The 19,406-nt window shown below is 39.7% G+C and overlaps 1 protein-coding gene across 1 annotated transcript in view; it reads left to right on the forward strand.

Moving 5' to 3' along the window:
- The first annotated feature begins 1,747 nt into the window (after nucleotides 1-1,747).
- Nucleotides 1,748-19,406, forward strand: part of UTRN (utrophin) — a 313,286-nt gene continuing 295,627 nt past the window's right edge. Inside the window, exon 1 of the mRNA XM_062490124.1 lies at nucleotides 1,748-1,841. Coding sequence (XP_062346108.1) covers nucleotides 1,748-1,841 — 94 coding nt within the window. The remainder of the gene's footprint in view (nucleotides 1,842-19,406) is intronic.

Genomic DNA, 19,406 nt, shown 5'->3' on the forward strand with positions numbered 1-19,406 from the left:
TGTGTTTATTCTTCAGTCTTGCCAAGTGTGGGTAGGCCTTATCTTGGGGTGTGCAAGGACTAAGGTGAGGTGAGGTACTGGATACACAGGAGAGCATTCTTAGGGAATTCAGAGCAGTCTCATCAAAACTTGACAAAGGGAACAGGGCGCTATTGGTAAGACTTCTGGCATATGTGCAGGTCTGTCTGCTAATTCTGCTAATTCTCTTTGTTTGCTTGGTGGAGTTGGCTGTGTTTTTTTTGTGCTTGGGAATTGCTTGGCACAGTAAGGTTTGTATTTTTATTTACAAGATACATCATTGTTTGCTTCTAAAATAGAAGTCCTAACTTTAAAACTTTTATTACCTTCTTACTTTGCTCTTGTTTGCATGGTTCACAAAAATGTTTGGATACAAATGTCTGATTTAGCCCCCTGAATGTATGGTTGTCTTTATTCATGGAAACAAAACTCCTTTTGTGTGAAGCCTTTCAGCCTTCAGCTTAGAGGAATTCTTGAATTTGGGGAAAAGCATCCAACCCACAAATTTAAGTAAGACCAACTTCTGTCCCACAAAAATTTAAAGAAAAATCTGATCTTGATTTTTTTTTTTTTTTTTTTCCTCCTCCTTCCCTCCTCTGAGTAGTGTCTGGGGTGTGATACAATAAATTGTCCTGACTGGATATCAATGAAGAGAGGAGAGCTGCATCTAGAACATTTGTCTTATAGCATGATACAATGAGACAGGCAGACAAATCAAACAGCCTCAGTCTTTCTGGTTTTGAAAACAATTGTGTGGTTTAGAATGCTCCTCTCTGGTCATAGTGCTTGTACTTACGTATTGTAGTTAATCTCTTCTTGCATTACTTTGTGACTGCTGGAATTCTGTGCAGTTCAGTATCTGAAAGTGTGGAATATGGAGTGTCCTTCATAGCTATAATATTTGGAGATCTCTTAATTTAATTATAAAGTTGGCAACAGGCTTTTGAAGACAGAGGGATTTGATCTGGTGGTAAGCGCAGTTTAAAGGCCCACTTGAAAATAACTCTGATCCTATCATAGCCCTGCATTACCAACTTTCTGCTTTACTGTTCCTTGCTCTGTCTTGTTTGGAATTACTGCACAGTGGAGAGGGCATACCTAATCAGAGTTTGTACTTTTTGACTTGGAGATTTATTTGTGTAGCTTCTTTTTTATGCTGTAATGTTTAAAATCTCTTGTGCTTTTTTGAAAGGCCATTAAAAGATGTGGATGCTAACTTTGAAGAGTTGTTCTGGTTTTATGTTCTATTGAATGGGTGAAAAAAGTGTTATAGTGATACTGCAAGCTTTTTACAGAACAAGTGCTAAAAATATTTAGGATTTTTAAAATGAGTGTGGTGTTTGACCAGAGGGTTTGATTTGAACAGAAGAGGAAAATTAGCCATCAGCTTTCCTATTTTCAGTGTGTAGAGTTTAACTCTTCAGTTCTCTGAAAGTTGAACTATCCTCCTCTTTTCATAAGGAGTAGCAAAGCAGCATATTTATCTGATTTTAAAGAGAAAATAAATCTCAATTAGCTGGAAGTCTGTCACTTGCTAACATGCAGCCTTTTTAAAGGTTTGTTTCCTGACTGGTTTTGTCAGTCACTGTGTAGCTGAATGTGTCAAACCCTCTGAGGAAAACCAGCGCTTCCCTCCCCCTTGAATCCCAGCATGCAGTTCTTGTGTGGGTATGAGCGTGTACTTCCTCTGCATCTTCACTTTCCTGTTATTCAAGGAGTGAGCTTGATCATGAGCACTCAAACAGCCAAAAAAGTTGTGTGGAAAAAGTACAAGGTTGCTGCACCTCGGCATACGGATCGGCAGACCTGTTACGCTCTGCTGGGTGAGTGCTTCCCTGTGTTCTGAAGGCTGTGGTGGATGAAAGGATCCAGCCATATGGGTCTTTTTTTTTTTTATCTTCCACACCTGATGAAAGCTGCTTTTCTTAACTTTGCAAAAGTTTATTTACTCTAACAGAGCAGGTCGTGGAAGGCATGGCAGGAAATAGAGCAGGGAAAGGTTATTTTCTGTGGCGCTGCTCCATTGCAAGTGTTGTGTGAGCTCTGGCTGCGTCACACCTGCAGCTGCAAGATCCTCTTGGTAGTGCTTGTGTCGTGGCTTTTCACCTGTAACAGTGTTCATGGAAGAAATTTTAATGTCATTCTGTCTGACTGAAAGTCTTAATGTCCCTAGTTTTCTTAAACTATGCATTAAATTGCAGTGATTTCAGCATTTACTTGTTTTGGTTCTGTACAATTTTGCCTAGTGTGCCTTCTGGTACTTTCGAGTGTATAAACTTACAGCAGCTCTCTTGATGCCCTACAAGTTTTTCTCCTCATTTTTGGTGGTATCTCAAGAGAGGAGTATTTCCTGTAATTTGGAAAGAATGTTTTGTAGAGGGATGCTTTGGAAAAGAAGAAATTTGGGATATTATACTTTCTTCTTCCTTTTGCCATCTTTCATAGCTATTCTGATGGAAATTTCATGATTGTCTCTTCTGTTTTTTGACTGGGGCCAAATAACATGGATTGGCAAGGAAAAGCCAATTTGATCATTCCTAGTATGTGTGAATATGCTGTGTAGATAAAGCGATGACAGATAGGAACTGTTTATTTTGTTAATTGGTGTCAGCACTTTGTGAAAGCAGAACCTGTTGATCAATAAAGAATTTGGTCCACTCGACTTCTGATGTGGGTTTTTTGTTACAAAGCTGGACTCTGAATATGGGTTCTTAGAGAAACTAAAATCCTCTGTAGATTAATCAGTGTAATGGTTAGCTTTAGAATAAAGTGATGGGCTGGGACTGATTTCATGTGTGTTTGCCTCTAGAACAATGAGGTGGATTTGGATATATGCCAGTTTAGCTGAGAGCAGAAACTTTTCCTTTGTGGCTCAGTCCAAACTTCCTTAAGAAACTGACAAAAATGTCAAGAAAACTCAGTAATGTCAGTGGAGTTGCTTTTTACTGACTCTGGAGAGCTCAGTAAATTATAGGATGGAGAGATCTAGTGTTCTTCAAAATCTGCACGTATTCAGCCCTCAAATGTGAGACAGCTGCAGTTGATCACTCTTGGAAGATTAGCAGTAGGAGAAAATCAATCTGCTTGGTTTTGAACCTGGGCTGCTGTTCATGGAAGTTGTTTGTTCTGGCTCTGTGTGTATTGGTGTAGGCTTTTTTAGACTATTTCTTGGGGATTTTTCTTTCTTTTTTTATTATTTTTTTTTGGTTATATTTTTAGAAGAGCATAAACTTGGGGCAGGAGTTATAACCAGTCATGTAGTTAACTGATGAACACTGCTGTTGTGAAACCTCTGAAATGTTCATTGGTGGAATAATAGGAGGGTCAATCTCTGAGGTATTCTGGCTCAACCCTTCAGATCTTTTTAACATGCAAGTGTCAGTGTGTGCACGCACTTAGTTATTTGGTGATGTTTGTGTGTCTACAAATAATTTCTCTGGCATGTGCTCCAGGTGTCTAGGCTAAATCTTGTAGGTGAGTAGCAGCAGCTACATGCTTGCTTTATATGATTGAGCACAGTGGTTCAGTGATTGTTTCTTAAAGCCTGTTTAAATCTGAGTTAAGAGCCCTCAGTTTTTGAAAGAACATAGATCATGGCTGGTGTGTTGCAGTTATAAGTTTTCTTAATCAAGCAGCAGGATTTTTTCAGGACATTTGTTTAATTATAATTTCCCTAACTGTTACTAAAGTGTAGCACTGTAGATTTGCTTTCCAAGAGAGTCTCACGTTCATTGTCATCATCTCACTTTTTTTGAAACTCTGTATTTGGAGACTCTGAGGGAGTTGTGGGTTAATGTGTTGGAAATACACATAGGAGATAAAAAAATCTGAAGAAAGCTAGAAGGTAAGAGGCATGGAAGGGAAAATGAGGAAAAAAACCTGAAGGTAAAATAAATTGGTGGGGGGAAGCATGCACGTGCTATAGTGGAGAGGCCATTCTCTGAAAGGACAGGGTTTTTAATGATGCAGTATTAGAAATAGTCAGGGAAAAAATGGGTGGAGAAGAGTTGGAAGGGGCGTGTATGTAATTGTTTCTTCATGTCCTTTGCTTTTCACAGAAATCTAGAATATAAATAACAGGGACACTTTTCAGTCAGCAGAGGTGTGGCTTTGGCTTGTTTGGTTGTATGCTTGCTGTGAGAATTGGCAGGGACTGGAGGAAGGGAGGTTGAAGCTCATACCTGATAAAATACCTGATTGTAAAGGAATTCGTTTGGGTGAAACCAAAAAGACTAACTTCTATTCTCTGAAGCCTAAACAATACAACTGAGTTTTGTCAGAGATTGATTTATGATCTAAAACATACTAAATATTTTAGCTCATCTGGTGGGATGCCCTTCTTTAAAACAGTCTAATCTCTCTTAATAACCTCTTATACTCTCAGGTTGGTGATAGGCACTGGTAGGCTACTGGTGCCTAACTGGAACCAAAGTTTACTCTTTGAGGGAAAAAAAAGAGGCGATCTTCTGCTTTCTTGGCCTGTTTGAACAAAAGGGCTTCATTGCTCTTCCATCTAATGAGGGATAATTTATGGTCTCTTAATAAAATTTTTGAAATTGTTCCAGGAAAATGATTGGGCTATTTTGTGTTTACATATACATACTCCACTGTTGTTGGACTATTTGATGTGATTACCTGATATAATATTTTTTTCACCTCAATTGCCTCATTACCCACATGGAAGTCACTCTGTCATTGGAGGGGAGGCTACTTAACCTATGTTACAAAGGCAGAAAAAGATACCAGTTCTGTGAAAACTTCTGAAAGGGTGTGCCTTGTGGAACTTTTTCTGTAAAATGTCAACTCCTGGAGCCAGTCAAACACTCCACAGTAAGTGAATAATCCATATTAGTATCTTAGCATTATGTGACTAGACATTTTGTTATTTTTTTCACAAAGTTGTTAACAGAAGCAAGAGATCAATTTACATTTGTTGTGTGAATTAATTGTGCAGCCACCACCCCAGTTATTGAAGTGAGTGTTACTTTTCAATAGCAGTAGAAGGCAATGGCAGTGACATAATTGAGGTATTTTGCGAACAAATTGATAGTTTGAGAGCATATATTTCGAAACTCTGTATTTAGGTTCTGTTACCATTTGTCTCTGGAAATCTCAGAAGCACTAGGTTATAAATGATAAGCTTTCTTTCAGGTGGGAAGGTTTTTGTCTATTTTCCCACAAGATACATGCACTGGTAGCAGCTTGAAATTGAGACCACGCACAAGCTGTTACAATAGCCAAAACAACATTTATGGTGTTGTTCATATTACTGTAAACTTTGGTCTTGTTAGTTAGTAGAGCTGTGTTGGATCTCAAATCGGTTTGATTTCAAACAACTCCAGCTTTTAAGCACTTGAAAATGGTGTATTTCCTCTTTGGCAGCAGGAGATGAAGTATGTGTTCTGAAATACGGCATAGTTGTAAAGAGAAACAGGTTTTATATAGTAACTACATCACGTTGCCTTTTGGGTCTTCAAGTGAACTTATTTTCAAGATCTTAAACTCTTATGTATATTAAACTCTTAAATGCCCGTAGGTCCTGAGAAAGCGGAGAGCATTTTCTGTTGTGCTGCAGTGCAGTCCCTGTTTTAATAAGCTGTAGCGGGGGATGGTTTCGCTGCCGGACGCAGCCTGTGCCCTGCGCGCTGTGCGGGACAGAGCGGTGCCTGTGACTCAGCTCTGCCGTGCGGAGGGAGAAACCACGTTCCCCGGACCCGTGAATTGTCTGCCGCTGCTTCACTTTTTTGTTCTCACTGAAACGTTGCGACCCTTAACTTGAGGGCTCCATCTGCTTCCTGCCCTCGTCCCTGGTGAATAGGGCAGGAATTGGCAGCAGTGCGGTCAGCTGTGTGACCTCATTTGTGTGGCGTCTGGGTGGAGCGCGCCCTAATCTTCGCTAAGCGAGCAGCTGAGAAAGCGAATTGCAGTCATTCCCTGGCTGAGCCTTCCAGCGGGAAAAACCCGGGCTTGTGCTGCAGGGCAAGGAGATGCCTTTACTCGGGCGCTGGCTACGTGCGAAGACGAATCTCTATCGAAGCGTTCGGAAAAGCGGCAAATGGTTCGAGGGCTCTCTGCAGAAGTGGGGAAGTGTGCTGTCCGAGTTCCGTGCGGTGCAGGGCGGCAGTCAACAGCTTTGCCCTTGCGTCTGCCTGAGCCAAAGCTGTCACACAAGTGTGTGCCCTGGCAGCCCTTGCTAATAATTGACAGTCAACGGAGCGTTCCGGATCCCTTGTGCGGATGGCAGCAGAGTGGTTGTATCTGTCTTGCTGAATTTCACAACTATGTGGATTTTGTACTGTGACGTATCTATGACATATCTGCTCTTTACTGAGATACGGTGTTGCTCAGGGTTAACTGTCCTGGGTCTGAACAATTCGAAATTAAGGCCTGTGATGTGATATGCCAGCTTGGAGTACATAGGTCCTATCCTTGCCCATTCCCTCCTGTGCTGATGACTGCTTGCCCAGTGCTCTTGCGAGATTGCTCCAAGCTGTCCCCCAACATCTTGGCTTTAGGATTGCCTGCCCTGGATTGAAACAAAGTATCCTGCTTGGCTTTATGAGCTGCTGAAGTGCAGCCTTTAATACTGTTTCTCTTGCTCTCAGCTGTACTTTTTACCCCGATAAAATTGTACAGCTCAATCGTTTTAAGCTTCAGATTATTTTAAAAGGTTCTTAGCTGGCTTAATACCTTGTAATGCAAAATGTTTTTAAAGCAATTTGTAAAAAATTCTGTGCAGGCCATTGAAATTAACTTCTGCTCCCAGCTCAGCTATAGTAAAATCAATATTTACTTGGCTTGTGTGACCAGTTACCTTATATACAAGTTACCTTATATACAAGGAAAATATTTCCACTGCTGCTTTTAAGGTAGCAAAGAGATAGTAAAGTTGTTACTTTCTGAAAGCAGAATAATAGATCCCCTCTAAAGCTACTTTCCCCCCTTCTTGAAGTCCTTCTACAGATTCTTTTGCCAAACTTGCCAGGCACTCCCCTTTCTAAAAGATTAGTTGCCATTTCTCCATTTCAAATGAAGAAAGCAAATTAATGTTATCTGTTTAGTTGCTGCAAATAAATGTAAACTTGGAATTGAATATTGGAAAGCTAATCTGTATTCCTAAATAGCATTTAGTTTGTTTTTCGCATTTTCTGTAATGTAGGTTTTGCATTTTTTTTTTACCACACAGTTTGCTACTAATTCTTGTTGTAGTTTTCCCTTCAGTGAATAATTTTTGGGTTTTAGCTTGCTGATGACAATTTGAGATTGAAGGATAATACAGTGGGATTCTTAGCATTGTGTACAATAAAGCCATAAAACTCTGTCACCTGATGTCTTACCATCATTTCCATATCTGTTGCCATAAAATCTCATGCAAGCATTCCTTATCTTATCTACAAGCAGTAACTGCAGTAGCTTGGAAAAAAGTTCCAAGTGTGGGTTACACAGATAACTTTCCTGTGGGAACATGCCTCAACCTTTTGTTTAGTAGTCTTAAATGCAGATAGAGTATCCCACAGTGTTCAAGCACATTGCTCATTAATAAAATTGAGAGAAACTGTAGTTATGAACTTGAACATCAAATGTTGATGTGTACTGATGGGGTACTTTGCTCTATTAAGCAAGCAGTAAATGTGCTCTACAGTAAATGGAAGCAAGTATTTTATCCTTTCAGATTTTGATCTGTGAACAGATCTGATTATATGAAAGTTGTCAGCAGAAAGAGTTGCAAGTCCGAATACCCAGACAGAATTAAACCAATCACAGTATGCCTCTTGTGTTTTTTTAGTTGATTTTGATGCCGTTTCATTCCTGTCTCTATTATAGTTATGTGGTATATTCTTGAAAATAATCAAACTGTCAGTTATTCCCACTTCACTGCACAGTGCCAGCCTTCTGTTGGAGCTGCTTTTTGGTTTAAGTAATTTGTCTGCCTGTCACTAAGGAGGAAAAAAGTGCTTATTTTAACAAATGTGTGGTTTTTTTTTTTTTTTTGGTTTTGCATCTGAAACAGAAATCAAGGTATTGCTGATCATGCAAGATGTTAACCTTTCAAGATATTTTGTTTTACAATGGATTAAAATCAGAAAACAGTGCAATTTAACTCATTAGGATCAAATTATTTAGTTATAGTGAGCAATACTGTAATAAACTTTACTGAATATAGAACATCCACCCTGCTTTTGTTTTTTATTTTTATGTATTTGGTGATTGGTTTGGTTTTTCTTTGTGTGTCTTCTACTGTGTTCATTCAAGTGATAAAAATAACTCTTAAGAGTTTGTCCTCAGGACTTGGGCTGGAATCACTTTATGGCCAAATAAACTAGCTTGCTATCTTACTGGACATTCTTCTCTAAAGGGAAAGATTTTTCTGTATAAATTGCTGTCAGTGTGACTTGTTGCAGTTAATATTGTCTTTGACTGTGCATAACAAGTTTGCTGTTCATCTGCTGTGGTGGGTTGACTTTGGTAGCTGCCATACACCCACCCAACTGCACCTTCACTCTCCTCTGAATTGGACAGGGGGAGAAGAATAAGACTAAAAACTCATGGATTGAAGTAGGGGTAGGGATATCACTTCCCAGTTTGAACTGTGGGCAAAACAGACCCGATTGAGGGGAATTTTTTTTAACTTATTGACAATTAGGATAGGATAGAGTAAAACAAGGAGGAAGAAGGAAAACACCTACCTACCTGCCTCCATCTTCCCAGACTCAATTTCACTCTAATTCCTACATCCTTACCACCCTCCCCAATGGGGATGAAAAAGCCTGCTTGTTTGAACTATGTCTTCAATTAGAATGTTTTTTGAGAGAAAAGCTGGATTTTCTCAGCAGACACAGGCAGTCAGCTCTCAGCAACACTATGAGCTTAAAAACCCTATCGTCCAAAATTTTTCACATGGTAAAAATGGTTTAGCAAATATGCTGATGTGGGAGCAGGGTTTGGCTGATAGCGTGTCCTTGTGCCTTTCTCTATCGTATGTGATTCTAAAACCTACACAAATGAAACCCGTGTTTGAGGCATGCAGGCATACATTTGGTACTTGCAGCATCTTAGAAATGGTCCTGGCCAGCTGCTGAGCACGTGCAGTCTGCAGCTGCTTATCTGTGAACACTGCTCCTGATTCTGATGGCATCAACTGAAGGAGCCTGCAGGAGCAGTGGGGCTGGGTCACAGCCAGCATCAGCAAGAGCACTGGATGTTTTCTAGCCCCTTTTGCTCAAGTCCTGGTGTGGTGTTCCTTGTCTTGTTCCTGCATGTTGTCCTGTCTCCAGTCCCCTCTGCATGCTTGGTAGCTATCAGCCTCCAGAGGGATAGAGGGTGAGTCAGACCTCAGTGACAACCCAGGGTATATTTTAACAGCCTTGTCCTGATCAGTATCCTTGAACATAATACACAGCAGAGTCATATCAGGTAAATAATTAGCTGCTGTTTTGTCAGTGTGAATGTGCTCTTTTTTTGTAAGATGGGAGACTATAGGACTAGCCCCAAAAAATTTACTCTAGCAGGTGAACATAACACCCCACAAAAAACAACCCTACCACATATAAACAGAATCAAACATATCTGTGTGTACAAATTATCAGTGGCTGAAGGAATTAGGAAAAAATAATGTTCTTCATCAGTTTAGTAGTTTAGCATGCAGTCCTACCAGGGCCATTTCTCCTTGTTCAATTCAAAATTGGATGTGACAGTATGAATAAATCTGTAGCCATCTTATCTTTCATAGTGTAGTCTGAGGGAGCAAAGCAAAGTTGATGCTAGAGTTGGTGGAAGTTCCTCTAAAATGGCTCAAACAGAACTGGTCTTGGGGAATTTCTCTACTGGCTTAGCACTAGCTCTTGAAGACTTCTTGAGAAAATAAATAATCTCTGATTCTCATGTTTTATTATTGACTGCTTTGTGGTAGAAGAGTGCTCTCCTATGTCTAATAAATCAAGGAAGCTTTTTTCTTTGTTTCTGTCTTTGCATATTCATTCCCCTGTTGTGTTTTCATGACAGTATAAGTGATTGTTGAGCCTTCACTGTTGCAAGAAACCAAATGTGCAGTTAAGATAGTTAAAGTTCCAAAATAGTATCTTATGTTGTCAAATAAACTTTTTTGGTTTTTTTTTTTTTTTTTTATGTTCCCCCCCCCGAGAAATTGCCCTGATATAGGTTAGTGACATGGTGTGTGTCTTTTAACTTTGCACAATTATGACTTTGCTGCTGCTCTAGTGTTTTTTTTCTTTGAGTGTGACCTTCAGCTTTTCTCCTTTTGTTATGTTTAAATACCTCTTTGAAATTATTTGATAAATGTCTTCAATTTCTTAGGCTTGTTTTATTTTTCCCGATCTTCTTATAAGATGACACTTCTGCACTGTGCCTTAACTCAAGGTTTTGTCTTAACTGGTACCTGCTTTCTGTCTGCATCTTCCTCCCCAAATTCTTTTCTGCTCTCCTGTGGTTTGGAGACTGATGTGATCCAGATGAAGAACTTGTGTCATAATTGATACAATAAATACAAAAACTCATGCTTCATCCTTGGGCACTCTTAGTCTTTCCTAATTCTTCCTTCTCTCCCAAGAATGAGTATCCTCACTACTGCTTTCTTATATGATTTCTTCTAGTATACTAAAATTAGAGAACAAAAGGTAGGAATTCAAGCTTTTCTTGAAAATTTCCATGTTTTTTTTTTCCGTTATTTTCGAGTCTAAGAGACGCAGTTATTACAGCTGAGCAGCTGGAGTTCTGTATCATCTTCTAATGCTCCCTTACTGAGCCCAAATTTCATTCTACTTTTGAAGGATTAGAAGGTTGGTAGTCAGTATTAATTGCTTTTCCTTCTTGCAGCTATGTAAAGACTTGAGGAAGAACAGTGAAGCATTGTCATATGAATAGAAAGAGTGGAACAATGTGACAAGACTAAAGTTTCTGAGGTTTTATTTGTTTAGTTCTTAGCAAGTTGTTGTTTTTATTGTATACTTATCTCTACAAGGCTGCAGACAAGTCTCTTGCATGTAGAAGGTTATAATTAAATGCACCAAAATTGAAATAAGCATAAAAGCTTGCTAAGTCATCTTTTAATTATGCTAATTCTTTTGAGAGCAAGCATCTTCACACATACTGCTTTTTTTCTCTAGCCTCTTTAGAAGTCTACTCTGATTCTTCCTTTGCACTGTCCCCCTTTCACTCAGTTTTCACTTGTCATTTGCAAAATTTGAGGCTTCTGTTTCTGAATAAATGCAAGTCTGCAAATGCCATTCTATGAAGCCAGTCGTGCCAGTTCATAGTTGGACTGAAAAGATGCTGCAGGATAAAGCATGTCTGTATTGCCTTTTAAGCTCTCCCAGAGCTCTTCTTAGCTGGGCTGTATAACTTTGAGGGGGATCATAGCTGTATTTAGTAGAATAATTCTATGAAGGAAAAGAAGACTGTGTATCTTCTGGCCACCTGAGTTACTCATCAGTGTGTATTTTTATTTCCAAACCTGTTGGACAGTGATGATGTTTCTTGTGCTGTTTGAGCAAGTTGCAGATAGATAGGTGACTGATGTTTAGGATGCATTTGGTTCTGCTGCCCCAGCTTGCAGATATGTGTACAGCTGCAGGAATTCTTTCCTTTCTCCCTTTGTGATAGGCTTCATGAATGTTTGGTTTTTCAATACTTTTGGCTTTTTTTTTTTTTTTTTTGAAGGATCATTCTTCTGCCACAGGTTGCTTGTGTGTCACTGGTGGACAGCCTGAAATATGAACACTGTACTGCAGCTTGTTCCATGATCTTCAGACAGGAGTGTGCATGAGTTTGTATGCCCTTCTGTATATACTTACTGCTATTTCCCACTCCCTTGCTTCTTTGCAGCTTAAAAAGCTTTATTTCTTTTTTTCGTGCTGCTGCCTTGCTATTGTGTTCTGGACAAGAAAATATTATAACTTCTAGAGAGTTGCTTTAATTTAGCACTACTGTAGAAAATTGAAAGTGGTAGTTGACATCAGTGAAATTAGATATCTTCAGCTGTGAAGGTCTAATCTGTATTATGTGAATTAAGCTTCTTATGTCTTTGTGTCAGGGATAAAAATGGTGTTTGGGGTGTTGCTCTAAAAAGATGAGTGGTTTTGTGATGTAATTTTCAGGGTTGTTGTCCAAAGGAACAAATAGCTGTAGAAAAATCTTGTAATAACTTTAATATTAAAGCTGTTAAAGGTTTTCAATTGTAATTATATTACAGTGGTTTAAGATGATAGGTTAAAATGTGACAACTTAAAAGTTATAGCAAATTTCATCAATCACATTGCTTTTGATTTTACCTTGTGTGATGCAGGTAAAACTGTGAGAAATATTGAAGTTATTTGTGATAGTTACCAATGAAGAGCGTTGAAGGTAAACTTTTTTTGCTTTTTAATTTGTAGAAATGAATTTTAAAAATTGAGTTACAAGTACTTTCTAGATAGATTCCCCACTTTTTCCCCATATCAAGTTTATAGTACACAAAACTAAACATTCAAAGACAAGTCATATGACAAGAGCGGCATCTTTAGGAGATGACCTTGTGATTTGTTCTGTTTATTTGACCCTGTTCATACCACATGTTCCTTCTGTGAAGGTAATGTTATTGTTTCAGAAATAAGAATCTGTCTTTTATTACCTTCATTCAGGTGTTACATTTATCTGCATTTATCTAAGGAGTGTGGAATACATTGCTGGGGTTTTTTGCCACTGAGCTTTATAGTTTGTGATAAATTAAATGCATCATTTTATTGAGACTTTGAAATTCTTGAAAATGTGTATGAAATTAATTTGTTGTGGTAACTTTCTCACTCAGAAGTGCAAACACATGTTAAATAGAAAACAGGCTTCTCTTAACCCCTTTGGGGAAAACACATGAGTTTTTCTTTTCCTTCATAGAGGGTCAGTCTTTTTGTATGCTTCTGGGAGTACATCTTTGCCTTACCCCATCTATTCTCTCTCCCTCATTTGACCCTTTACTCTGAGCAATAGCACATCCTTCACAAGCTGCTCAAATGTTTTGGAGCACTTGGCCTTTGCTTCATCAGAGTTGTCTGGTACTTGGAAGTGTTTGCATGGGTAGGTCTGACAGAACTAATGTGTGCCCAGCTCTTTGGAGAGCTGGGCATGTGCAAAGAAGGTGCTGAGAGGTAACTTCAGACTGAAATGTCATACTGAATCCTAGCTTTAAGCACAGCTCTTGTTCTAGCTAGCTATGCTTATAGCATGCATTTTGGGAGATTGGGAAGTATTAGTTCAGTAAAATTGTTTATGGCTAAAAATATTATTTGACACTACTTGCAAATAGCTTTTCTTTCTGGGGTGGGGTGAGGGTGGGAGTGTCAAAGCCTTAGAATAATTTCTCCCTTGCCTTAAGTGACCCAGCAATGGTGATGTTGTTCTGGCTTTTTCTGGGGTAGGGGTTAAGGACTGATCTTAGTCTATTATGACACTGGGAAGTTGTAAGTATTTTTATTAATGAAGAAGTATCAGACCACGTGTTCTGAGTTGCCAGACAAGCGATTGAATTGAGGAAATTATTATTTTGTATTTCATTGAATGCTTTTGTCTGCTGCAGAGGCTGTACTTGGTATTTTGGTTTGCTGTATAGCCTGCCTTTCTTGCTGGCAAAGACTTGATCTGCCATGTGGTTGTCATCATTTCCTCATCATTGCCTGTAGTGGTGTCCACAGGCAGATACCATGTACTTATACGTCTTCCGTAAGCACATCTTTAATGGTGCTTCCTCTAAAATACATTATTTTCACATTCTAGTTTGCAGGTCAGAGATCTCTTCAGCCATAAATTATGTGTCTTTTTGTGGACTCTTAACTCCATAAGCTTGTCTCAGCTTTTTTAGCCAGTTTATACTAGTGTCCTCGTTTTTCTTGTTTCACTGGTGGTTATTGTCATTTTGGTCCTCAGGCTAGTAACATACAGGCTGCAAGCTCCATCCTCACTGAGGCACAGAAACCACCTGTCTGCTGCAGGAATATTGACCTTTGGCAGAGGGTAAAAAAAAGTGAATCCTGAGCCTGCTTGTTGCCTGACTCTTTAGCACTGGGAAGGCATGCAAAAGAAGCCTCTCTGAAAAAGCACCCAGGACAGGGTTATACCTGTGAGTGTGACTGATCTACTGGAATAGTTGCCAGAGGCAGCAGTACTAATACAATGTGTAATTACCTGTTTTCATTAGGTGATCTTTTATTGTTGTTTAGCCAGTTTCTACGAAGGTAAAGGTGATGTGTCTGTTCCAAATTGTACACAAACCCACTTGATATGTTAGAGTGACAGAAATCAAACTCTACAGTTGCACAGTTCTCATCAAGGCTTGTCATTAAGTAATAAAAGCATGGGAAATGGGATGTAATCCTTTGCCTAAACAGTGGGCAGCTGAAAGCCTTTGGCTCAGGTTCTGCCAAAGGCTTGGTAGGCTTTGAACTTTGGTCTCGTTTTGACTGCTCTGCTGCTGTACTTTCATTGAGTTATACAACGGTTTGGGTTGGAAGTGGCTTTAAAGACCTTCTAGTTCCAAACTCCCTGTCCTTGGTAGGAACATCTTCCACTAGATGAGGTTGCTCAAAGCCCTGTCTTATCTGGCTTGGAATGCTTTTAGGGATGGGGCATCCACAGCTTCTCTGGGCAATGTATTCCAGTGCCTCATAGCACCCTCATAGAAAAGAATTGCTTCCTTGCATATAATCTAAATATATTCTTTCACTTTCAAACATTTACTCATTGCTCTGTCATTGTACTTCCTGATAGTCTCCCTCCCCGTTTTTCTTGTAGCTCCCCTTTAAGTATTGGGAGGCTGCTCTTCTCCAGCTGAACAGCCCTGACTCTCTCAGCCTGTCTTCATGGGAGAGAAATTCCAACCCTCGGATCATCTTTGTGCCTTCCTCTGGATCTGCTCCAACAGGTCCTTGTCCTCCCTGTGTTGGGGGCCCCAGTGCTGGAAGCAGTACTCCAGGGGGAGTCTTAGGAGAGCAGACTATTTTCTCCAATTTTTCTCACACTATTGGGAGTGGAATATCCTTAAGGATCTTTCTATATTGAAGTGCAAAATATTCAGTGGGCTCACACTGGTGGTCAATGCTTTGCTTGATTGCATAAATACCTGGTTTAATGTGTTCCAGATATTTGCCCTGCAATTGCCAAACAGAACTTATGTACTTTCAGAGCAGTTAAATCAGGAGGGGATTCAACTTTGGGGACTAATTAATGACTAAGCAGGGGAAGGAAATGAGAGTTTAATGAGGATATAGGATAAACAGTGCCTCAACTTACTGCTCTTCTGATCAAATGATGAAAGAAAATCTTATGTTTGCCAGAAGCCATAAGAAGGGATCATTCATAATACTTGACTCCAATTGCTCTTTTATTTTTTCTCCATTAAGATATCTCACTATAAACACCAAGTGGCTAAGACACCTTTATGACTATTTCTTCTTACTTCTAGAGGAAGAACAGTAATTTTGTTGTGAGCAAAATGTTCAAAGGTTTGTTCACCATTTCAGTTTCTGCACAAAGATGCAGAACCTTCCCCAGTAGTGCAATATACCTTGGCCAGCAAAGGAATGTAACTGGAAAAGGAAATAATTTATCTCAAGAATTGGACTTTTATTGGTCCAAATTGGTCTTTCACTTAATCTTCCTCACTAGGCCTGGGTGGCAGTATAAGACATTTACATTCTTTGGGTTTGTCATGTGAAGCTAAAAGCAGGCAAACTTACAATCACCATTTCTGTAGTGAACTTTCTGAATTATTTTAGGGATAGAAATGAGAGTATTTGGTGTAGTTTGCAGTAATAACTATTTTGGATATAAATTCTTCAGTTATCCTGTTTATTCTTTTTGCTTGCTTTTCCTTCATCTTTAGAGCACTACTACACTATGTGACTTTTAGGGGCTTCCTTTAAACCTTCTATACTTTAGGTTTCATCTTAGTAATAACAAAGGTTTATAGTCTAAGGGAAATATTCCACAGGCATCAGTGACTGATCCTTGACAAAATAATGGAATAGCTATTGAAGCTCACGCTTGGCCTGTCTGGAAACAAAATAAACAATTTCTGGTTTTTTTTTTAACTTCCTTTGTATATTTGATTTCTCTGAAGACTGAGCTTAACTTTGTTGTCAAGTATGCAACAGTTTCCCCCAGTTCTGTCTAACAAGCTTGCCTGCCCAGGAATTTGCAAGGGTGACATCACTTGGTATGAGTCTTACCTTGTGAAGAGTTGAAATGTGCTAGTCAACTGTTATAAGCTGGTCAGTAGTGTGTAGACGCTTTCTGTTAAGTGAAATTATTTTATTGCTAAGTGCTATGCTCACTTGTCCTTTGAATGCTTCCAGGGATAGTGATTCTAGCACCTCCCTGGGCAGCCTGTTCTAATGCTTGAGAACCCTTCCAGTGAAAACGTTTTTCCTAATGTCTAGTCTAAACCTCCCCTGGTGCGACTGGAGGGCGTTTCCTCTTGCCCTGTTACCTGGCTACAGCCTCCTTTCAAGCAGTTGTAGAGAGTGGTAAGTTCTCCCCTGACTGACCCTCCTTTTCTCCAGGCTAAACACCCCCAGCTTCCTCAGCTGCTCCTTACAACACTGGAGCTCTAAACACTTCAATACTGCTGTTCTCTGGACTCAGTCCTGCATCTCAATGTCCTCCTTGTAGTGCTGGGCCCAAAACTGGACACAGGATTTGAGGTGTGGTGTCATCAGTGCTAAGTACAGGGAGACAATCATGACCCTGGACCTGCTGGCCACACTTCCTGACACAGGCCAGGATGCCACTGGCCTTCTTGGCTACCTGGGCAGACTGCCAAGTTTGTGAAAGAGGAGCTTGCTTCCTTTCTCTGTAATTCCTTTGGGCGTGAGTATGCTGCATGTTCTTGGATGTGCTCTTATTTACTCAGTGCTGGTGATGCCGCATCTGAAGTAATTGGTCCAGTTCTGGGCTCCCCAGTACAGGAGAGATGTGAACATACTGGAGTGAGGGCCATGATGAAGATGAAGGGACTGGAGCATTTCTCCTGTGGGGAATGACAGAGCACTGGGAATGTTCAGGCAGAAGAAAAGGACCAGAATGCAAGGGATGCTACTGAAGTTTATAAATATCTGAAAGGATGGTGTAAAGAAGGTTGTTGGCCTCCTCTGAGGCCATTTAAAGAACTAGAGGCAAGGGGAGCAAACTGAAACACAGGAAGCTCCATTTTTGTTAAAACCCTGTCCTGGGTTGCTTAGAGAGGTTGTGTCTGTCTCTGCAGATGTTAAAAGTCTGACTGGACATGGCCTTGGGCAACCTGCTTTGACTGGGGAGCTGGATTAGACAAATGATCTCCAAAGACACCTTCTGACCTCTACCGTGCTGTACTTTCTACAAAAACACTTGGATCAAAATTTTACTAAACTTCCTGGAAACAATGCAAAAAAGTGGACTCATACAGGTGAAAGCTTGCTTAATCTTTGAGACATCCACATGAAATTGCCAGAAAACTTATATTGATATTACAGTGATTATAAGAGTCACAAAATTGCAATGGGTGTATAAACTATACATATTCATTGGCTTTGGTCTAGAGTTCCAAATGATAGTGTGTTAAGACTGTGTAAAGACATGTCTTTACTTTTTTATAAATTTCTGATTTAATTATCATTGGAAGGGTTATTTTTTTGTTACCTTTCATAGATGAAATCCAACTGTGAAAACAAATGATTTTTTTTTAAGGACACGTATGCTTTTTTTTTTCTTTTTGTCTTAAGGCTAGATTTCTAAATACAGTCAGAGGTTTGAAGCAATCAAACCCAGAAAACTAACACCTTGCCTTTGCATAGCTCACTTCCTCAAGATGCTATGTTATTGCCTTGTACACTGGCCTGATAGGAAAGACTGAAATTTCATGGGGTTATAAATTCAATTTGTTTTTAAATAACTCTAGTCTGCACGCTGCTGTCACTGAAATTGGTCCTACATGGTATCCAGAAGTGCTTGGTTAACTTCCTTTCAAAAACAACTAAATAGCATTTGTGAAATTTTGAAAATGTTAACAGCATGGAATTTTTTGAAATCTGTTGTTTTAATCCATTTTCACGAGGAAAGTGGGATAATCTGATTAAACTTGTCTTCCCATTTTTTTCTTTCCCCTGCACAACTAGTGCAACCTGTAGTAACTAATGGAACTTTAATCCAATATGCATAAACCTAATTGTGTGTTATAAAGCTAATTAAGTAGCTAGAGGTTGTGTGAACATACCGGTCAAATATGGCAGTCAGCATGTGCATGTGAAGGACAACCTGGTGCAAACCCAACTACCTGTAGCCTGTGCCTGTGTGCTTGGATGGGGTGGGAGTTGCAGTGAGAGGCCAGAGAAGAGGTGGGCAGGGGTTGGCACTAATAGGGCATCCACTGATATGTAGTAGGCCAAGCATTCTTAGTCTTTTATTTAGGAAATTGGAGCATGTAGTTATATGTAGGAACCAGGTATTACTATTTAAATCTCAGGAATGGGCTTCTGTTCTAGTCATTGACCTAGAGAGTTTTAGAGAGGAATGATGTTAGCGTCTAGGAGCTTGGGTGAAAGAGAGGCAGCTTTGAGGGGGCGGATCAGGAAGGGTTTTAATATTTGGAGTGAAAAGACAGGGAGTGAGGAGGGTTTAGGATTTCGGCCTTTGAGTTGTTGGAAAAGCAAAATAGGAAAGTTTCTGACTGAAAGAGTTGGGATAGAAGAGACACTGGGATCCGAGTGGGCAGAAAAATTCAGTGTTGCGAATAACTTTTCAGTACTGCTGTCTTTACCTGCCTGTCACAGAGAACAAAATAACATTGTTTTTTGTGCTGTGAACATGGTTTCCTGAAGATGGTCAAACAGGGCTGTTTGTGATGACTGCCTGATTTGAAACACTGCCGTAAGTAGAAGAGAAAGCTACTTGCATATATACAGTTTATGGCTTGGTTTCCTGCTCTGTCCAGGCAATCTTGTTTACTTGTGCCTATGCAGGGTCTCTGACATCTGTTGTCTCTGCTTCCTTTCTGGTATGCAGATGGGCTTTTTGTGGGGATGGCTCTTCTGTTACCAGAAGATTATGCTAGTTGATCACAGCAATCCCTCTGACCTTATATCCTGTGAATCACCTCCACAAGTGCAAGTGAGCCTAATAACAGTTCTAATTTGGGCAGAGATAAAGGAGCAGATGGCTAACACCAACTTGTGGATTCTATTTTCTTCATAACAACTTAGAAATTCAGAGACCTGATCTGTGCTCATAACAAAACCAGCTGTGGTAAATCTAGTTCATGATTTTTATTTTGTGTTCATAAATTTACTTTTTTTTTTTCTTGAAGTGTCTTCCTGTTTGCTGCTTACAAACATCTTTGGTAGATTTTGGGTAGGAGTTATCTGCCTTTGTCT

This window comes from Cinclus cinclus, chromosome 3, assembly GCF_963662255.1.
Source record: "Cinclus cinclus chromosome 3, bCinCin1.1, whole genome shotgun sequence".
NCBI classification, from domain to species: Eukaryota; Metazoa; Chordata; class Aves; order Passeriformes; family Cinclidae; genus Cinclus; species Cinclus cinclus.